The 19,067-nt window shown below is 42.9% G+C and overlaps 1 protein-coding gene across 1 annotated transcript in view; it reads left to right on the top strand.

Annotated features, from left to right (window-relative positions):
• The window catches only part of LOC311133099 (citron Rho-interacting kinase-like), a gene marked incomplete at its 5' end in the record, with an annotated part of 40,031 nt that extends 24,387 nt beyond the window's left edge, over positions 1–15,644 (top strand). The window contains 16 exons of the mRNA XM_084166531.1: positions 571–708; positions 6,086–6,266; positions 6,504–6,595; positions 6,771–6,875; positions 7,135–7,304; positions 7,683–7,727; positions 8,286–8,366; positions 8,626–8,761; positions 9,030–9,169; positions 9,418–9,619; positions 9,783–9,911; positions 10,115–10,195; positions 10,330–10,408; positions 10,504–10,674; positions 14,739–15,129; positions 15,505–15,644. Of these exons, the coding sequence (XP_084022657.1) occupies positions 571–708; positions 6,086–6,266; positions 6,504–6,595; positions 6,771–6,875; positions 7,135–7,304; positions 7,683–7,727; positions 8,286–8,366; positions 8,626–8,761; positions 9,030–9,169; positions 9,418–9,619; positions 9,783–9,911; positions 10,115–10,195; positions 10,330–10,408; positions 10,504–10,674; positions 14,739–15,129; positions 15,505–15,528 (2,165 nt within the window). The 3' untranslated portion in view covers positions 15,529–15,644. The remainder of the gene's footprint in view (positions 1–570; positions 709–6,085; positions 6,267–6,503; positions 6,596–6,770; positions 6,876–7,134; positions 7,305–7,682; positions 7,728–8,285; positions 8,367–8,625; positions 8,762–9,029; positions 9,170–9,417; positions 9,620–9,782; positions 9,912–10,114; positions 10,196–10,329; positions 10,409–10,503; positions 10,675–14,738; positions 15,130–15,504) is intronic.
• Between the last annotated feature and the right edge of the window lie 3,423 nt (positions 15,645–19,067).

The following is a 19,067-nucleotide window of genomic DNA, read 5'->3' as shown; positions in this document are numbered from 1 at the left end:
AAGACAACGCAGGAGTGGCTTCGGGACAAGTCTCGGAATGTCCTTGAGTGGCCCAGCCAGAGCCCGGACATGAACCCAATCGAACATCTCTGGAGAGACCTGAAAATAGCTGTGCAGCAACGCTCCCCATCCAACCTGACAGAGCTTGAGAGCATCTGCAGAGAAGAATGGGAGAAACTCCACAAATACAGGTGTGCCAAGCTTGCAGCGTCATACCCAAGAAGACTTGAGGCTGCAATCGCTGCCAAAGGTGCTTCAACAAAGTACTGAGTAAAGGGTCTGAATACTTATGTAAATGTGATGTATAATTTTTTAATGTTTTTATACATTTGCAAAAATTTCAAAAAACCTGTTTTTGCTTTGTCATTACGGGGTATTGACTGTAGATTGATAAGGGAAAAAAATTATTTAATCAATTTTAGAATAAGGATGTAACGTAACAAAATGTGAAAAAGTCAAGGGGTCTGAATACTTTACGAATGCACTGTATGTGCAAGACCACTGCAAACTCACTCATTCTAGTTTTCACTCATTTTCACTGTCTCTTTTCCTCCCTCAATCTTGTTGTAGAGTATGGGCGTCGTGTGAAGGAGAGGATGCACCACAACATCCCCCATCGTTTCACCGTAGGACTCAACATGAGGGCCACCAAGTGTGCTGTCTGCCTGGACACCGTGCACTTTGGACGCCAGGCCGCCACCTGCCTAGGTTAGTAGGTCCTACTGTACTGCACTGCCTTTCTTCCTCGTCATCACTGTTGTGGTAGCACTGCTGTTGAGCTCATGAGCAATGTCCCAGACCACTGCATTATGTTCATTACCAGGGCTCCAGACTGCGTCTACCTGCCCTTACAGTGGCTTGCGAAAGTATTCACTCCCCTTGGCATTTTTCATATTTTGTTGCCTTACAACCTGGAATTAAAATATATTTTTGGGGGGGTTTGTATCATTTGATTTACACAACATGCCTACCACTTTGAAGATGCAAAATATTTTTTATTGTGAAACAAACAAGAAATAAGACAAAAAAAACAGAAAACTTGAGCGTGCATAACTATTCACCCCCCCAAAGTCAATACTTTGTAGAGCCACCTTTTGCAGCAATTACAGCTGCAAGTCTCTTGGGGTATGTTGGCACATCTAGCCACTGGGATTTTTGCCCATTCTTCAAGGCAAAACTGCTCCAGCTCCTTCAAGTTGGATGGGTTCCGCTGGTGTACAGCAATCTTTAAGTCATACCACAGATTCTCAATTGGATTGAGGTCTGGGCTTTGACTAGGCCATTCCAAGACATTTAAATGTTTCCCCTTAAACCACTTGAGTGTTGCTTTAGCAGTATGCTTAGGGTCATTGTCCCGCTGGAAGGTGAACCTCCGTCCCAGTCTCAAATCTCTGGAAGACTGAAACAGGTTTCCTTCAAGAATTTCCCTGTATTTAGCGCCATCCATCATTCCTTCAATTCTGACCAGTTTCCCAGTCCCTGCCGATGAAAAACATCCCCACAGCATGATGCTGCCACCACCATGCTTCGCTGTGGGGATGGTGTTCTCGGGGTGATGAGAGGTGTTGGGTTTGCGCCAGACATAGCATTTTGCTTGTTGGCAAAAAAGCTAAATTTTAGTCTCATCTGACCAGAGTACCTTCTTCTATATGTTTGGGGAGTCTCCCACATGGCTTTTGGCGAACACTTATTTTTTTCTTGAAGCAATGGCTTTTTTCTGGCCACTCTTCCGTAAAGCCCAGCTCTGTGGAGTGTACGGCTTAAAGTGGTCCTATGGACAGATACTCCAATATCCGCTATGGAGCTTTGCAGCTCCTTCATGGTTATCTTTGGTCTCTTAGTTGCCTCTCTGATTAATGCCCTCCTTGCCTGGTCCGTGAGTTTTGGTGGGCGGCCCTCTCATGGCAGGTTTGTTGTGGTGCCATATTCTTTCCATTTTTTAATAATGAATTTAATGGTGCTCTGTGGGATGTCCAAAGTTTCTGATATTTTTTTATAACCCAACCCTGATCTGTAGTTCTCCACAACTTTGTCCCTGACCTGTTTGGTGAGCTCCTTGGTCTTCATGGTGCCGCTTGCTTGGTGGTGCCCCTTGCTTAGTGGTGTTGCAGACTCTGGGGCCTTTCAGAACAGGTGTATATATACTGAGATCATGTGACACTTAGATTGCACACAGCTGGACTTAATTTAACTAATTATGTGACTTCTGAAGGTAATTGGTTGCACCAGATCTTATTTAGGGACTTCATAGCAAAGGGGGTGAATACATACAGTTGAAGTCGGAATTTACATACACTTAGGTTTTTCAACCACTCCACAAATTTCTTGTTAACAAACTATAGTTTTGGCAAGTCGGTTAGGACATCTACTTTGTGCATGACACAAGTAATTTTTCCAACAATTGTTTACAGACAGATTATTTCACTTATAATTCACTGTATCACATTTCCAGTGGGTCAGAAGTTTACATACACTAAGTTGACTGTGCCATTTAAACAGCTTGGAAAATTCCAGAAAATGATGTCATGGCTTTAGAAGCTTCTGATAGGCTAATTGACATCATTTGAGTCAATTGGAGGTGTACCTGTGGATGTATTTCAAGGCCTACCTTCAAACTCAGTGCCTCTTTTCTTGACATCATGGGAAAATCAAAAGAAATCAGCCAAGACCTCAGACAAATAATTGTAGACCTCCACAAGTCTGGTTCATCCTTGGGAGCAATTTCCAAACGCCTGAAGGTATCATGTTCATCTGTACAAACAATAGTACGCAAGTATAAACACCATGGGACCACGCAGCCGTCATACCGCTCAGGAAGGAGACGCGTTCTGTCTCCTAGAGATGAACGTACTTTGGTGCGAAAAGTGCAAATCAATCCCAGAACAACAGCAAAGGACCTTGTGAAGATGCTGGAGGAAACAGGTACAAAAGTATCTATATCCACAGTAAAACAAGTCCTATATCGACATAACCTGAAAGGCCGCTCAGCAAGGAAGAAGCCACTGCTCCAAAACCGCCATAAAAAAGCCAGACTACGGTTTGCAACTGCACATGGGGACAAAGATCGTACTTTTTGGAGAAATGTCCTCTGGTCTGATTAAACAAAAATAGAACTGTTCGGCCATAATGACCATCATTATGTTTGGAGGAAAAAGGGGGACGCTTGCAAGCCGAAGAACACCATCCCGACCGTGAAGCACGGGGGTGGCAGCATCATGCTGTGGGGGTGCTTTGCTGCAGGAGGGACTGGTGCACTTCACAAAATAGATGGCATCATGAGGAAGGAAAATTATGTGGATATATTGAAGCAACATCTCAAGACATCAGTCAGGAAGTTAAAGCTTGGTCGCAAATGGGTCTTCCAAATGGACAATGACCCCAAGCATTCTTCCAATGTTGTGGCAAAATGGCTTAAGGACAACAAAGACAAGGTATTGGAGTGGCCATCACAAAGCCCTGACCACAATCCTATAGAAAAAGCGTGTGCGAGCAAGGAGGCCTACAAACCTGACTCAGTTACACCAGCTCTGTCATGAGGAATGGGCCAAAATTCACCCAACTTATTGTGGGAAGCTTGTGGAAGGCTACCCGAAACGTTTGACCCAAGTTAAACAATTTAAATGCAATGCTACCAAATACTAATTGAGTGTATGTAAACTTCTGAACCACTGGGAATGTGATGAAAGGAATAAAAGCTAAAATAAATCATTCTCTCTACTATTATTTTGACATTTCACATTCTTAAAATAAAGTGGTGATCCTAACTGACCTAAGACAGGGAATTTTTACTAGGATTAAATGACAGGAACTGTGAAAAACTGAGTTTAAATGTATTTGGCGGTGTAAACTTCCGACTTCATCTGTATGCACGCACCACTTTATCGTTATTAATGTTTTAGATTTTTTGAAACAAGTTATTTTTTTCATTTCACTTCACCAATTTGGACTATTTTGTGTATGTCCATTACATGAAATCCAAATAAAAATCCATTTAAATTACAGGTTCTAATGCTTTTGCAAGGCACTGTATACCTCTTTTGCTGAGGCCTGCTGCTGTTTTGATCGAGCCACTCTCTCTCTCCTTTCTCGGGGAAAGAAATGCTCCCAGAGAAAGAAAGGTGTTCTGATTTGTATAACATTTAAAAATCCAAATGCAGGTAAAATACCGCTATCATGTTTTCACAGCTGAAGAGAGGTTTTCAGCTTTCTGTAGCTATGATTTCTGTTTTTTAACTCTCAAATTTGTGCTAATTAGCAACTATTTTACAACCGAAATATTTAATATACAGTACCAGTCAAAAGTTTAGATACAGCTACTCATTCCAGCGTTTTTCTTTATTTTTACTATTTTCTACCTTGTAGAATAATATTGAAGACATCAAAACTATGAAAGAACAGATATGGAATCATATAGTAAACAAATCAAAATATATTTTATATTTGAGATTCTTTAAAGTAGCCACCCTTTGCCTTGATGACAGCTTTGCACACTCTTGGTATTCTCTCAACCAGCTTCATGAGGTAGTCACCTGGAATGCATTTAAATTAACAAGTGTGCCTTGTTAAAAGTTAATTTGTGGAATTTCTTTCCTTCTTAATGCGTTTGAGCCAATCAGTTGTGTTGTGACAAGTTAGTGGTGGTATACATAAGGTAGCCCTATCTGGTAAAATACCAAGTCCATATTATGGCAAGAACAGCTCAAATAAGCAAAGAGAAACGACAGTCCATCATTACTTTAAGACATGAAGGTCAGTCAATCCGGAAAATTTCAAGAACTTTGAACGTTTCTTCAAGTGTAGTCGCATAAACCATCAAGCGCTATGATGAAACTGGCTCTCATGAGGACCGCCACAGGAAAGGAAGACCCAGAGTTACCTCTGCTGCAAAGGATAAGTTCATTAGAGTTAACTGCACCTCAGATTGCAGCCCAAATAAATGCTTCACAGAGTTCAAGTAACAGACACATCTCAACATCAACTGTTCAGAGGAGACTGCGTGAATCAGGCCTTCATGGTCGAATTGCTGCAAAGAAACGACTACTAAAGGACACCAATAAGAAGAAGAGACTTGCTTCGGCCAAGAAACACGAGCAATGGACAATAGACTGGTGGAAATCTGTCCTTTGGTCTGATGAGTCCAAATTTGAGATTTTTGGTTCCAACCGGCGTGTCTTTGTGAGACGCAGAGTAGGTGAATGGATGATCTCCGCATGTGTGGTTCCCACCGTGAAGCATGGAGGAGGAGGTGTGATGGTGTGGGGGTGCTTTGCTGGTGACACTGTCTGTGATTTATTTAGAATTCAAGGCACACTTAACCAGCATGGCTAACATAGCATTCTGCAGCGATACGCCATCCCATCTGGTAAGGTGCTTAGTGGGACTATCATTTGTTTTTCAACAGGACAATGACCCAAAACACACCTCCAGGCTGTGTAAGGGCTATTTGACCAAGAAGGAGAGTGATGGAGTGCTGCATCAGATGACCTGGCCTCCACAATCCCCCGACCTCAACCCAATTGAGATGGTTTGGGATGAGTCGGACCGCAGAGTGAAGGAAAAGCAGCCAACAAGTGGGAACTCCTTCAGAAAAAGCAAGAAAAGCATTCCTCATGAAGCTGGTTGAGAGAATGCCAAGAGTGTGCAAAGCTGTCATCAAGGCAATGGGTGACTATTTGAAGAATCTCATTTGTTTAACACTTTTTTGGTTACTACATAATTCCATATATTTAAACTTTTTCTTGAAATCAAATTTTCCTAGTTTGTAGTCATTATTTTCTATAATAAGTTTTTGAATGATTCCTGACACTCGTATGCAGGTATGAAGATAAAATAGATTGACAACACAACTTCTCAGAGTACTGTGGTCCTCTGTAGCTCAATTGGTAGAGCATGGTGCTTGTAACGCCAGGGTAGTGGGTTCGGTCCCCGGGACCACCCATACATAAAAATGTATGCGCACATGACTATAAGTCGCTTTGGATCTGCTAAATGGCATATTATTACTTGTTTTCAGCCACCATAACTCTAAAATCACTCCTCCAGAATTAATGCCTTTCCTTCTGTCTCTCTTCCTGGTCTACTGTAGAGTGCCACACCATGTGCCACCCCAAGTGCTCGCCCAGCCTTCCTGCCACGTGCGGCCTGCCGGCGGAGTATGCTACCCACTTCTCAGAGGCGTTGTGTCGGGAGAAGGCCAACTCCCCTGCCCTTCAGCTCAAAGAGGCCACTGGCCACGTACGCCTGGAGGGCTGGATGAAACAACCCAGGTCTGTGTTCTCATAGTAACCCCTTTATTATGGACATTCTTCTGTTTACCTGCCTTACCTTGCTTTATGTAGAGCACTTAGATCATCTTTTGTAAAGCCCTTTTTAAACTGAACGTATTTTTCCTTCCTTCCTCCTCCTCTTTCTTGGGAATGAGCTCTGGGTAGGGCCCTTTACAGGGAAAATGTAACACCTGTGAATGTTCTGGTTCATAATGTAAGGTGTGTGCGTCTCTGCAGGAACTCCAGGCGAGGTCAGCAAGGCTGGGAGAGGAAGTACGTGGTGCTGGATGGGACCAAGGTGTCCATCTATGATTCTGAACCCAGAGAAGGTACTGCTCCTTGACTTGACTCCCCTGTAGTGTTTATTCACCAGTGTTTTGGCAGTGTTTTCATGACCATGGTCTCCTGGGACTTATCCAATAGGAAATGGTAATTCTTTGTTTAGCGTTGTAAAACATTTTACTACGGTTTGCTCTAATGAATATGACCCTGGTGTGTTTCCAGACTCTCTGAAGCCAGAGGAGGAGTTTGAGCTGTGTCTCCCTGACGGAGAGGTGACCATCCATGGAGCTGTGGGAGCCTCGGAGCTCATCAACACGGCTAAGTCAGGTACGGTTACATTGCGCCTGTCTAATGCACTCATACTGTGCACAAGTAGATGAGGGTCCACCTGTCTCAACTTCTGATTTTCTGCAAAAATCCACCATCCGGAACAAGCGAAGTTAATGGTCCCTGCATTAAACCTAACAAAAGTTCTAGATGACTCCTCCAGCTTTTACTCATTTAAGTAGCTTAATCAGATGTGGGTGTGTGATCAAGTCATGCTTCTTCAATCTGTCATCTTGATGTTTTGGTGCGCTGTGTGCAGACATCCCATACATCCTAAAGCTGGAGTCTCACCCCCACACCACCTGTTGGCCCGGCCAGTCCCTATACTTCATGGCTCCCAGCTTCCCAGACAAGCAGCGCTGGGTAGCTGTCCTGGAGTCAGTCGTAGCTGGCAGCAGGGGCTCCAAGGACAAGGTGGAGGCTGACACGGTGAGTGTGTGTGTACGTGTGTGCGTGTGTGTGTGTGTATCTAGAGAGCAGTCTTCAATCTCTAGTCAGTTGATATTTGAAATATTGTTGTAACTTTCAAGGTCTGCATCTGAGTTATCCTACTAGTGCATTAAAGTTTATAGATGAACCACACTCAAACATGAGAGAGCAAGACTTGCTTGGTTTTTGCTGGAGAGTAGGGTCAGGTGTATTCCCACTCAATAGTCTTTTCTCTCCCCTTCCCTCTCTCTTTGTCTGCATGTTGTCCCTCTACTGTCTGTGTTTGTTGTCAATGATTTGATGTATGAATACATATTTTACACATATATTTTACACTGAATGTGTAAATACACTGGGGTGTTGTTGACCACACTGTAGACAGCTGTTCCTAAAAGACAGAAGAACCTCTCCCCATTGGTCCAGGTAAAGATCTGCATGAGCCTGCCTTATGCTTGGGCCGACAGAGCATGCAGTACACACACTTACTGTACAGACATACCCAAGCACACAAACTACACATCTCAATCACACATACAGTAAATGCAAACATACACTCTCACGCCCTGAAAGGCAGCCACATACCCACCCACACATGCAGCACTCATGCAGCGCCTGTATGTGAGATGGCACTGCTGTGCAGCTTCGTCCCCTGGCTTCATGCATGCACTTCCATGTTAATGGTCATGTACTCTACGCCCCACCAATGCAGCCCAAAGATTGATTGATTGATCAATTGGTTTGGTCTATTGTTTAGGGATTGATAGTTTCACCATCCATTGCTATGTCTTTATAGTTGTTTCAAGTGTCTGTTGTTCATTTTGATTTTATGATATTTTTTTCCCCAAGTGTCCATACCTAGCAGCTCACAGTCATGTCTGTGTCGTCACCTGCTCTGTCCTGCTACCCTCTTGCCTCTTGTCACAGCCATTGTGCATATAACCTGCTGACTTGTGTTGCTTTCCCTCTCCTATATGATGACAGAAACTTCTAGGGAATTCTCTGCTGAAGCTGGAGGGAGACGACCGGCTGGACATTAACTGCACCCTGCCCCTCACTGACCAGGTAGGTCCTGCAACTAAACCATATGTGGAAGTAGGTCAACAATTGGTATCAATTGTTACATACAGTAAATGATATGGCCTTGAGATATACCTTTATCATGGATGGAATAATACTTGGCTATCTAAATAGATCATTCACAAGAATGTGAAAGAAACATGGCTTTATTTGCTCAATTCTCAACAGCAAAATATGTATGCGGATGGGTCATGTTGCTATTTTCCCATTCTAACTGTGTGGGCTTCTCTCTCCCTCTCCATAGATAGTGTTGGTTGGCTCTGAGGAGGGCCTGTATGCCCTGAACGTCATTAAGAACAGCCTGACTCACATCCCCGGGCTGGCCTCCGTCTTCCAGATCCGGATCCTCAAGGAGCACGACAAGCTGCTCATAATTACTGGTCAGTGTTGGGCACAAACTGTGTCCAGGTAAGGTTGCTGTAGCACGTGAGCGTAGTTCACCGAACAGTATAGTAGTACCAAGATTATGAAGAATCTTAATACAGTGTAGTATCTGTTTATTATCCCAACTGTGTTATTGTGTGTGGGATGGAGTATGCAGTTGGTACTGTAGGTGTTTGTGCTTACTGTAAAAGCACTTTGTGACAACTGCTGATGTAAAAAGGGCTTTATTAATGAGTGATTATGTCTATACCATGTCTGGTCCAGGAGAGGAGCGGGCCCTGTGTCTGGTGGAGATCAAGAAGGTGAAGCAGTCTCTGTCTCAGTCCCACCTCCCGGCCCAGCCAGATCTCAGCCCATACATCTTTGAGACGGTCAAGGGATGCCACCTCTTCTCCTCTGGCAAGGTGTGAGCCACCAATTTGCGTTTCTCTTCGTGGCTTTTTTTCATCTTATCGAAATAGAATGAAACAATGTTTTCTGGTATAAAAATGAGTCTCAGTCATAGGCATAGCGCATAGCAAATTATTCACATACCTTTTGATGATGCATCAAGTTGTCTGTTACATTCCTTGAAACTGTAGACACAACTGATTACGCTATATCTCTGGAGTGATTGTTGTCCGACTGTTTTTTGTTTTTGTCCCTTGTGCAGATTGAGAATGGCACGTGTATATGTGCCGCTATGCCCAACAAGATCACCATCCTGCGCTACAACGACAGCCTCAAGAAGTTCTGCATCAAGAAGGAGATTGAGACGTCAGAGCCCTGCAGCTGTATCCACTTCACAGGCTACAGCATCATCATCGGCACCAACAGGTTCTACGAGATCGAGATGAAGCAGTACATACTGGAAGGTAGATCAACGACTCCTCACACAGGATGCAAGTTAATGGTAGACGCTGTTATCTCGGGTTAAACGGACTGAAACAGGGAGGGACTACCTGGACTTGTCCAAAAATAAACTGTTATTTTTCTATAGTTGGTTGATTGATTGGTGTGGGGACCTCTCTCTTGCAGAGTTCCTGGATAAGAACGATGTGACGTTAGCCTCGGCCGTCTTTGCGGCCTCCTCCCACAGTTTCCCCATCTCCATCATCCAGGTCACCCAGGCACCGCAGAAAGACGAGTACCTGCTCTGCTTCCACGGTCAGACACATGTTTCATACACACTTCTATAGGCTGTGTGTGTGGTTGTGTGTGTGGTTGTGTGTGTGGTTGTGTGTGTGTGTGTGTGAGAGAGGGAGAGTGTCTGCTGTCATTATGATTAGTGAAAGTGCTACTATCAATTTCCACACAGTTTACCTGCAAGAATTATTGCTAATTTCTGCTTGTGGTGATTCCCTGTCCAGAGTTTGGGGTGTTTGTGGACGAGTACGGCCGCAGGAGTCGAAGTGAGGACATCAAATGGAGCCGTCTGCCGCTCTCATTTGGTAAGTCAAAATAATGTTTTACCGCTATAAGGATCATCTCCGAAGGATTGGAGCATTGCAATCTAGAAAAGTGTTATAAGACATTATAAGTGCTCATACATGCTTATAACACAGAGTGCTCCTCTCCATTTCAGCCTACAGAGAACCCTACCTGTTTGTGACCTATTTCAACTCGTTGGATGTGATTGAGGTCCAGGGCCACTCTGCTCTAGGGTAAGACCACCTCAATGATCCTTTAGTTTACTGAAACCCTGAATGAGTTAGCATAACATTGTAAGATGTCAATAGGGGTATTGTGTCTTGTTCAGGGCCCACTCGTACGCTCACCTAGACATCCCCAACCCGCGCTACCTGGGCCCAGCCATCTCCTCTGGGGCCATTTACCTGGCTTCGTCCTACCAGAACAAGCTACGGGTCATCTGCTGTAAGGGGAACCTGGGACAGGAGGGGGAGCTGCAGAGGAATGGCTCTGGACACAGGTTATCTGGATCTTTCTTTTTCGATTTATTTATTTCTCTCTCTTTCACTCACTCACCCTACACTCACTCATTTCTCACTAGTGCTAAGTGATTAGCCGAAATGTGGGTTTTTCTTTTCGGTTTTTAAACAACTAATTGATGGACCTTGGCTCAATTATTTGAATTCCATCTCCTTCGGTTTTTTTCTGTGAGCTTAATGCGCACATTGCTTAGTTTCTCTAGAGATAAATCAGATCAAGCCCAAACTGTGCGATGTAGTAAGGAGTTGTAGTTTCCAACAGGACAAAATTCTACATATTTCAGCGCAGTAAACATGGTAATTAACTACAATGGCCGAAATCCATTGCGCGCCGGTATGTTTCTTTTACGCCTGCTACATAAGGTTAGTGTCGGGCAGACAAGAGAGAAGAATGCTGATCGAGAGGGATAGAAAGCAGTTGCTTGATGAGGTACAGTATCTGTACCTGAAAATTCATGATTGATAGTTTGTATTCAGCGGTCATAAAAGTATGCCTTATTTACTTTGAAGAACTACTAAAATAGTGATTTTGTCAGACAGCATAGGCAGCAGCTCTATAGAGATGAGATGATGACTTGGAATTAAATAATAAAGTCATCAAATAAAGCAAATGTAATATACACAACAACTGAAATATTTTATTAAAGTAATGTGACTTAATGATGGTAAGTGATAAGCAGTAATGGGCAGTCACTACCATCATGGGACTTTTATGAATTGTTTTATTCTGTGTTACATCATTCAACCCACATAATGCATAGTTGTCACGATCGTTTATAGACTGGTCAGACCAGGGCGCAGCGTGATAAGCATACATGTTTATTTAAACGAACGAACACGCGACAAAACAACAGTCCAAGGTAACACACAAAGATACCATAACTGGAACAAGATCCCACAACTAACTAGAGCCAATAGGCTACCTAAGTATGGTCCCCAATCAGAGACAACGAGCTACAGCTGCCTCTGATTGGGAACCACACCGGCCAACATAGATCTACACATACCAGATCTAAACATAGAAAATCAACATAGCAAAACACAACACAGAAAATACACACCCTCACTCAACAAATACGAGTCCCTTGAGTCAGGGCGTGACAATAGTGCATTTAATGTCAAAAATATATATCAAAATAGAAAACTGTGATTATTTATTCATAATCAAACTGAAACCAAACCGACCAAAAAAGCACTAATCGCTCAGCACTAATTCTCACTCACTCTCTATCAATCACTCACTCACTCACTCCCTCTCTCTCTCACACACACATACACACACACACAGAAACACATACACACCACTTGGGTATGCATGCATAGAGATACTGTCCATCATTGGTTGTTTGGTGGTGGTACAATGGAACAATGGGAATTCTGGGAATTGGAGGAACAATGGGATTCTTCGTCACTGCACCTTCTGTTGGCTGGGCTAGTTAGTGGTTACACTGGTTAGTGGAGGCAGAATTGGGCCAGTCGTGGTTACAATAGGAATTCATTATGACTTCTCCTCGCTCTAGGATTCATTTAGCTATTGTTTAATTTCCACCAGTAATCACTGAAGTGCACGATGGTGGTGTGGACTGGAGCCTCTCATGGGTGGCACTGGTTGGCATTCAGGTGGCATAATATGGAGCGATTTCAGTGCCAACAGAAATTGAATTTGAATTCCCATCATCTGAATTTGAATTAGGATATTGAATTTGAATTTAATGTTTTCTAATTTGTAATGCACAAATTGAATTATTGAATTCATAAATTGAACTTGTATTTCATGAGTTAAAACTGAATTGAGGGGAACAGAAGACACGTCCATGTTCCAGAGAGTCTTAGCTTTCAGGAATGGGGTCATAATAGCTTATAGCCAAAACGGTTCAAACACTAAAGCCAAATTCAAAGGAAGAAAATAAATTCAACATGTCACATTGGCTTCAGAAACCGGCAGAAGCTTCGGTTTACCACAGAGAGTATTTGATTCTATCTGTTCTCCTTTACCTCTCCTGGCTGGAAAAGTACCAGGATGTTGTCTCTGGTTTTGAATCTGAATTTAGAGAACTGAATTTGAAAACTGAATCTGAATGCGTCTGAGAAGTTGAATATATGAAACTTTGGTAAACTTTAAATTATAGTTGGTAAACTTGATACACTTGAACCTTGAACCTTCTTGCCACAGCTCACATTGATGTGCCATCCTGGATGAGCTGCACTACCTGAGCCACTTGTGTGGGTTGTAGACTCCGTCTCATGCTACCACTAGAGTGAAAGCACCGCCAGCATTCAAAAGTGACCAAAACATCAGCCAGGAAGCATAGGAACTGAGAAGTGGTCTGTGGTCACCACCTGCAGAACCACTTCTTTATTGGGGGTGTCTTGCTAATTGCCTATCATTTCCACCTGTTGTCTATTCCATTTGCACAACAGCATGTGAAATGTATTGTCAATCAGTGTTGCTTCCTAAGTGGACAGTTTGATTTCACAGAAGTGTGATTGACTTGGAGTTACATTGTGTTGTTTAAGTGTTCCCTTTATTTTTTTGAGCAGTGTATAAATATTGAATTTTAATATTCAGTTAAATTGAAATTGATTTTTAAAACTGAATGCAATATTCATTCAATTCAGTTTCAAATAATGAAATACAGGTTCAGTTTATTAATTCAGTTATTTAATTTGTGCATTACAAATGTAAAAATATTAAATTCAATATCCTAATACAAAAAGGCAAAATTATGGAATTCAAATACAATTTCTGTTGGCACTGAATCGCTCCATAGCATTAATTGGCATACACGTGGCATAGTCTGTCATACTCGTGGCACCTGTCTGCATACGGGTGACATAGGTTGGCATACATAACTTGTGAGCTTTCTGGTAATGGTATTCTTCCATCTGATACACCATGCATATCTGAGACCTGGATTAATGAGATCTGGATTAATGAGACCTGGATTAATGAGACCTGGATTAATGCTGGTGTTTATTCTTTGCAGGAGGAAGTGTGCCTTTTTAATTTGTAACAAAGCCTAAGTAAGGCCATGTTTATTTAAAAGGTCAAATAAATTATGGTAAATAAAGTATGGTTACTACTTGTATTTTCTGAGACTCCCTGTATCTACCAATCAAACAGCTGCATTAATGTGACTGTTCGTTTAGAGTCACTTTTCTAACCACCCTCCCATACAGTGCTTTTTTAACCACCCTCCCATACAGTGCTTTTGACCTTGTGGGTTTCATGATGTTTAAAGAAGCGAATAGATGGTTGAAGAGTGGCATAGGGTTTAATTTTTTTCATCTTCACCAAAAATATGTTTTACTATAAATAAATAAATAAATAAGAGTACAAAGACAGAATTTGAGAAGTCCCTCCAAAATGTAATTTGTCAACCCTCATTCAGCCGTTACCATACATCGTACTCTTTCTGTGCAATTTATGTCTGGAAAATTGATGTTTGTTAAAGTGCTAGGAAAAAGACCAGCTGGAGTTGTCATATCATTGAATCCATAATCCTCAGTGTAATATAAAATGGGAAATTTTACTTCTGGAGCTAACATGGTGACGATATGACGAAATGTCTTTGGCTCTCCAATCCATCGATGGATACAAATGTGCAGTGACAGAATCAACCATATCTCCTTTTTGTCCTTTACACTTGCTAATTTTTTGTCTCCTACTGCGACAGTGGCTAACCCATTATCTTCAGGGATTTCAATGAGAATTGCTTTCTCGACATCCAAAGCCATTGCTTGCTACTGTACTGTCTTGATTTAATTTTACATAGCTATTGAGAGTATTACACTAGCCATAGTTATGATTGACATTAGCTTAATATAAATATATATTTAATGGACCACTTTGTACCAAGATCACTTCTTCAAGCTGAATGCATAAGTTGCTGTTTCAGTAACTTCATCCTGATACTCCCCCTCACATCACGCCAGCAGTACACTATGTAATGCTGTTTATCCTGTGATCTTTGTCCTGTGGCGCCGTGCCCTGCCCTTTCCATCTCCACAATGGGTCTCTCCAACACTTCCTCTTCATCCACAGCCCCAACAAGCGTGGGCCGCCCTCCTACAACGAGCACATCACCAAGCGCCTGGCGGCCAGCCCCGCGTTGCACGGTGACCCGGGCACGCCACACCGCTACCGCGAGGCCCGCACCGAGTTCCGCCGCGACAAGTCGCCCGGCCGCCGGCCACACTCGGTGGAGAGGGAAAAGTCTCCCAGTGGCAGGATGATGATGGACCCCCGTCTGGCCAGGTCTCCAGGGAGAGCCTTGGGGGGGGACCCACGCCTCGGTCGCTCCCCAGGGAGGTTCATGGACCGGGACGTGAGGAGGGCGAGGTCGCCGGGACAGGGGTTTGAGGAGCAGCAGCATGGAGTTCGCCAGAGACTCCACACCAGCTCCGGTCGCACACCCCTCACCACGGTCAACAAGGTTAGAGAGTAGACTATGTATGCCTCCCAAATAGCCCCAACACCCTATTCACTGATTCATACTTTCCCTTGCCCGAATTACAGGACATAACATGAGTGGTATTGGGTGACTTGTGAACCGTATTCCCTATTTAGTGCACTACTTTTGACCAGAGCCCTATGGCCCCAAGCTCTGTCTTTTTCAATGTGGCATAGTTTTCTTTGGATATGCTGAATTACTTGAAAATGTATTTTCCTATAATACTTTCCTATTCCAGTGATCAATGTGCTCTGTTGATGTAGCCTTAATGATACCAGGTAATGTAAGTTCCTCTGCCTAACTTCTGTGTTAGTGCCCTATCGCCTGACCCTATCTGTCTCTGATCTTTCTGTACAGGTGTGGGATCAATCATCTGTTTGAGTGACAGCAATGTCACACCAGTCAGAAGAGTGACATCCCCAGCACAGCACAGGACTCAGTTCTTCCCCGGGTTAGGGAATAGGAGGTGGATCAGAATACTGCATCACCCAGAGAGCCCAATAGGAAAAGCAGCTAAAGCGTTGAAGACCCACTGTCAATGCTGAATGTCATAACTATGGGATTTTACTAGAATAAATCATGGTTAATGCAATGTTGATATACAGTAACAAATCATTTTTTATATCCAACATGTGAAGTCTGCAAGGACCAAAACAACTTAAACAACATTTGTCACAAACACTGAGATAAACACTTGGAATATCTGCTAAATTAAATCCAGGAAATTTACAGATGAGTCTCAGAGTTTAGAAACACAACTAAACATTCTCCTGGATTTTCTCTCACCCCTGTGCATATCAGCTAGATCAGTGGTGGGCATCTCCGGTCCTAGAGGGACACACTGTGTGTGCAGGCTTTTGTTACAGCTCAGCACTAATACGCCTCATTCAAATCATCAACTAAACAAAGTCTTCAATTTAGATCAAGTGTAATTAGGTGTGTTTGTTAGAGTTTATCTGGAATAAAGTCTAAACACACACTGCAGTCTTCTAGGATAGGTCCATCCCTGAGCTAGATGACTACACTAAAACACACTAAAACTGCTCTACCCACAATCCCCAGCACCAGCTGACTCTTGGAACAGGACCTTTATAAATAATCATAATGCTATTTGACACTGTAAATAGGCAGACTTATGTTTAGTCCGAAATGGCACACTACTCCCTATACACTGCACTACTTTTGACCAGGACCCACAGGGATCTGGTCAAAAGTAGTACACTATATAGGGAGTAGGGTACCATTTCAGACAGAGCCTTGCTTTTTATAGATACTGAAAGGGAACCTCAAGGCTGGAAAAGCCACGTCTATTTTTGTTAAAGAGAAAAGTGATTGTTACATGTATGTCTTCTTGAATGTCAAATTAATATTATTGTTTTAAAACGTCCTCCCGAGTGGCGCAGTGGTCTAAGGCTGTGCCACTAGAGATCCTGGTTCGAATCCAGGCTCTGTCGTAGCCGGCCGCGACCGGGAGACCCATGGGGTGGCGCACAATTGGCCCAGCGTCATCCAGGGTAGGGGAGGGAATGGCCGGCAGGGATGTAGCTCAGTTGGTAGAGCATGGCGTTTGCAACGCCAGGGTTGTGGGTTCGATTTCCACAGGGGGCCAGTATAAAAAATAAAATAATGTATGCACTCACTAACTGTAAGTCGCTCTGGATAAGAGCGTCTGCTAAAATGACTAAAATGTTTTGCCTTGGACCCATCTTGTGTAATGCAAAAGCAAACATGCGGCTTGAGAAATCATTAAGCTACAACATACTACTTCAATATTCCTTTTTTACCACAATCTCCCTTACCCTCTTGTATATACCCCCCAAATTGTTGTTTATGATTGATTGATGAAGATTTGTTTTTACTTTGACTGATTTGTTAAAGGCATGTATGTACAAAAACGAAAATCGAAAAGAAATATCCTATGATCTTCAGCATCAACTTCATTTCAGTGAAATATGAAGGCGATTCGACACTGGAGCATGTGAGCGATAGAAAACATTTATATTTATACATGTTTTAGTTTGCGTTCAATTTGAATTTTCCTTCAAATTCTCCTGAACTATTATGGGTGACATTTTCCTACTGCTAAAACCTCACGCAGCAAGAACATATGGTATTTTTAGTCACATAAGCCAACTCTTTATACTTTAATATACCAACTTACTTTTGATGTACTTATTATTTATATTTGCCTAACATCAGTCCCCCCCCCCCCCCCCCCCCCCATCACAACCAAAATTCAGTGTAGCAGTGAAAGGTCACGTAGCAAATTCTTGTAGAACAGGTTAGCCTACATGTGCAATAATAAACATTTTGCTCACATCATCTATATGCATATTTTACTCAGCATCTGGGCGGGAGTGTACAGGGTTGTAAATTGACTTCATTTCATACGTGCCTATCAATTTACCATCTGCTACCTAAGTCCAGCCCTCCACTTTTTCACTTTTTGGAAACTTTGCGAGCAGCAAAATACCAATGTGAGATCTGTGCATTTTGCTGATGCCGTTTAGATGAGAAACATGTTCTCGATATGATGATGATGATGTTGATGTCTTACAAATGATTTACTAGCTTTCCCTGTAGATTTTTGTCACACAATATTAAACATAACCAATGTCTTTATTTCCTGTCATATCCTGTTGTTTTGATGTTTTTTTTTACAATTTTTTATTGTTTTTGATAGGACAGATGTAAGTACCTGCAGTGGGGAGACAGACATAGAGAGGGGTACAGAAAGAGGTTAAGGGCACAGACAGTCGGCCGAGGCAGGGCTCATACCTCTGTCACCGAGGGGGCATATGTGGTCTGGAGTCGGGAGGTTAGACTGCTACACCAGACTCCGGCACGTATCCTGTTGTTTTGTGTGTGTCTGATGAATAAATCGTGTGTGTGTGGCCGATGTGGAATTGTGTGTGAGAGACACTGAGTGAGAGAGAAAGAAAGATTTTGTGTGCGTGTGACTTATCCATGTCCAGAGTGTTGGGATAACAATGCACATTGGGTATTTATAGTAGTCTGATGATTCCACTAGCCTGCTAATTCACTAACGGCCCAAGCCTCACTGAGACAATGCCATCCCATTCTAGAGCCACTGGCATGCAGAGCTGCAGCAGCTATTTGTGTCTTTAAACTGCGAATAACTCTCAGCTGCCTGCCCAATAACAATTGTCAGAGGGGCTGGGTGAGTGAGTGGCAGACGAACTCTTCATACATGTTGCTTTAACGTTTAGATGCAGACAGCTGTAATAAAGATGCGACTTTTCGACCTCAAATAAATAAGTTACTAGAGACTCCTTCCCATGCTGTGAAGGGACAAATATGATAGCAGAAGTGACATATGCCATTGACTGACATATGCCAGAAGTGACATATGCCATTGACTGACATATGCCAGAAGTGACATATGCCAAAGTGAGAAGGATGGCAATGACGAGGTGAAGAATGATTTTAGCATGTCAGACTCAGTACCTTTATATAGATCTGCCACCCACCCAGACTCTGTTTGGAGTTCATCCCCCTGCCCCTAACACCCTATTCACTGATTGGCACTTTAGCACTTTCCCTTGCCAGCATGACAGGAGTGGTATTGGGTAACTTGTGAACTCTGTAAATATAATTAGCACATTTTAAGGTGCTGTTCTCTGTGTCACCAGGGTCATACTTGAGTATGTGGGACCTAGCTAATATTCTACTGCTGAGTTTGGAACGTGGAACTCTGGGTGCAAATGATTTTGAACAGCTTCCTTTCCTGGTCTCCTTTCGGTTAAAGATGACAGCTTGAATAGATTGAGTGCCCTGTAAATGGGTGATATGTATGGAAGCATGTGAGAGAAGTGACTGGGCTTGATCCACCGTTAACCCAGCCTGCCAGACACACACTCCTCTGACAGCAGCAGGGCAATAAATAATGGCTTAATAAG

The sequence above is a fragment of the Coregonus lavaretus genome, assembly GCF_964263955.1.
Source record: "Coregonus lavaretus genome assembly, chromosome: 8".
NCBI classification, from domain to species: Eukaryota; Metazoa; Chordata; class Actinopteri; order Salmoniformes; family Salmonidae; genus Coregonus; species Coregonus lavaretus.
Note: the sequence above shows the minus strand (reverse complement) of the source record. Positions and strands in the feature narration are given on the sequence as shown.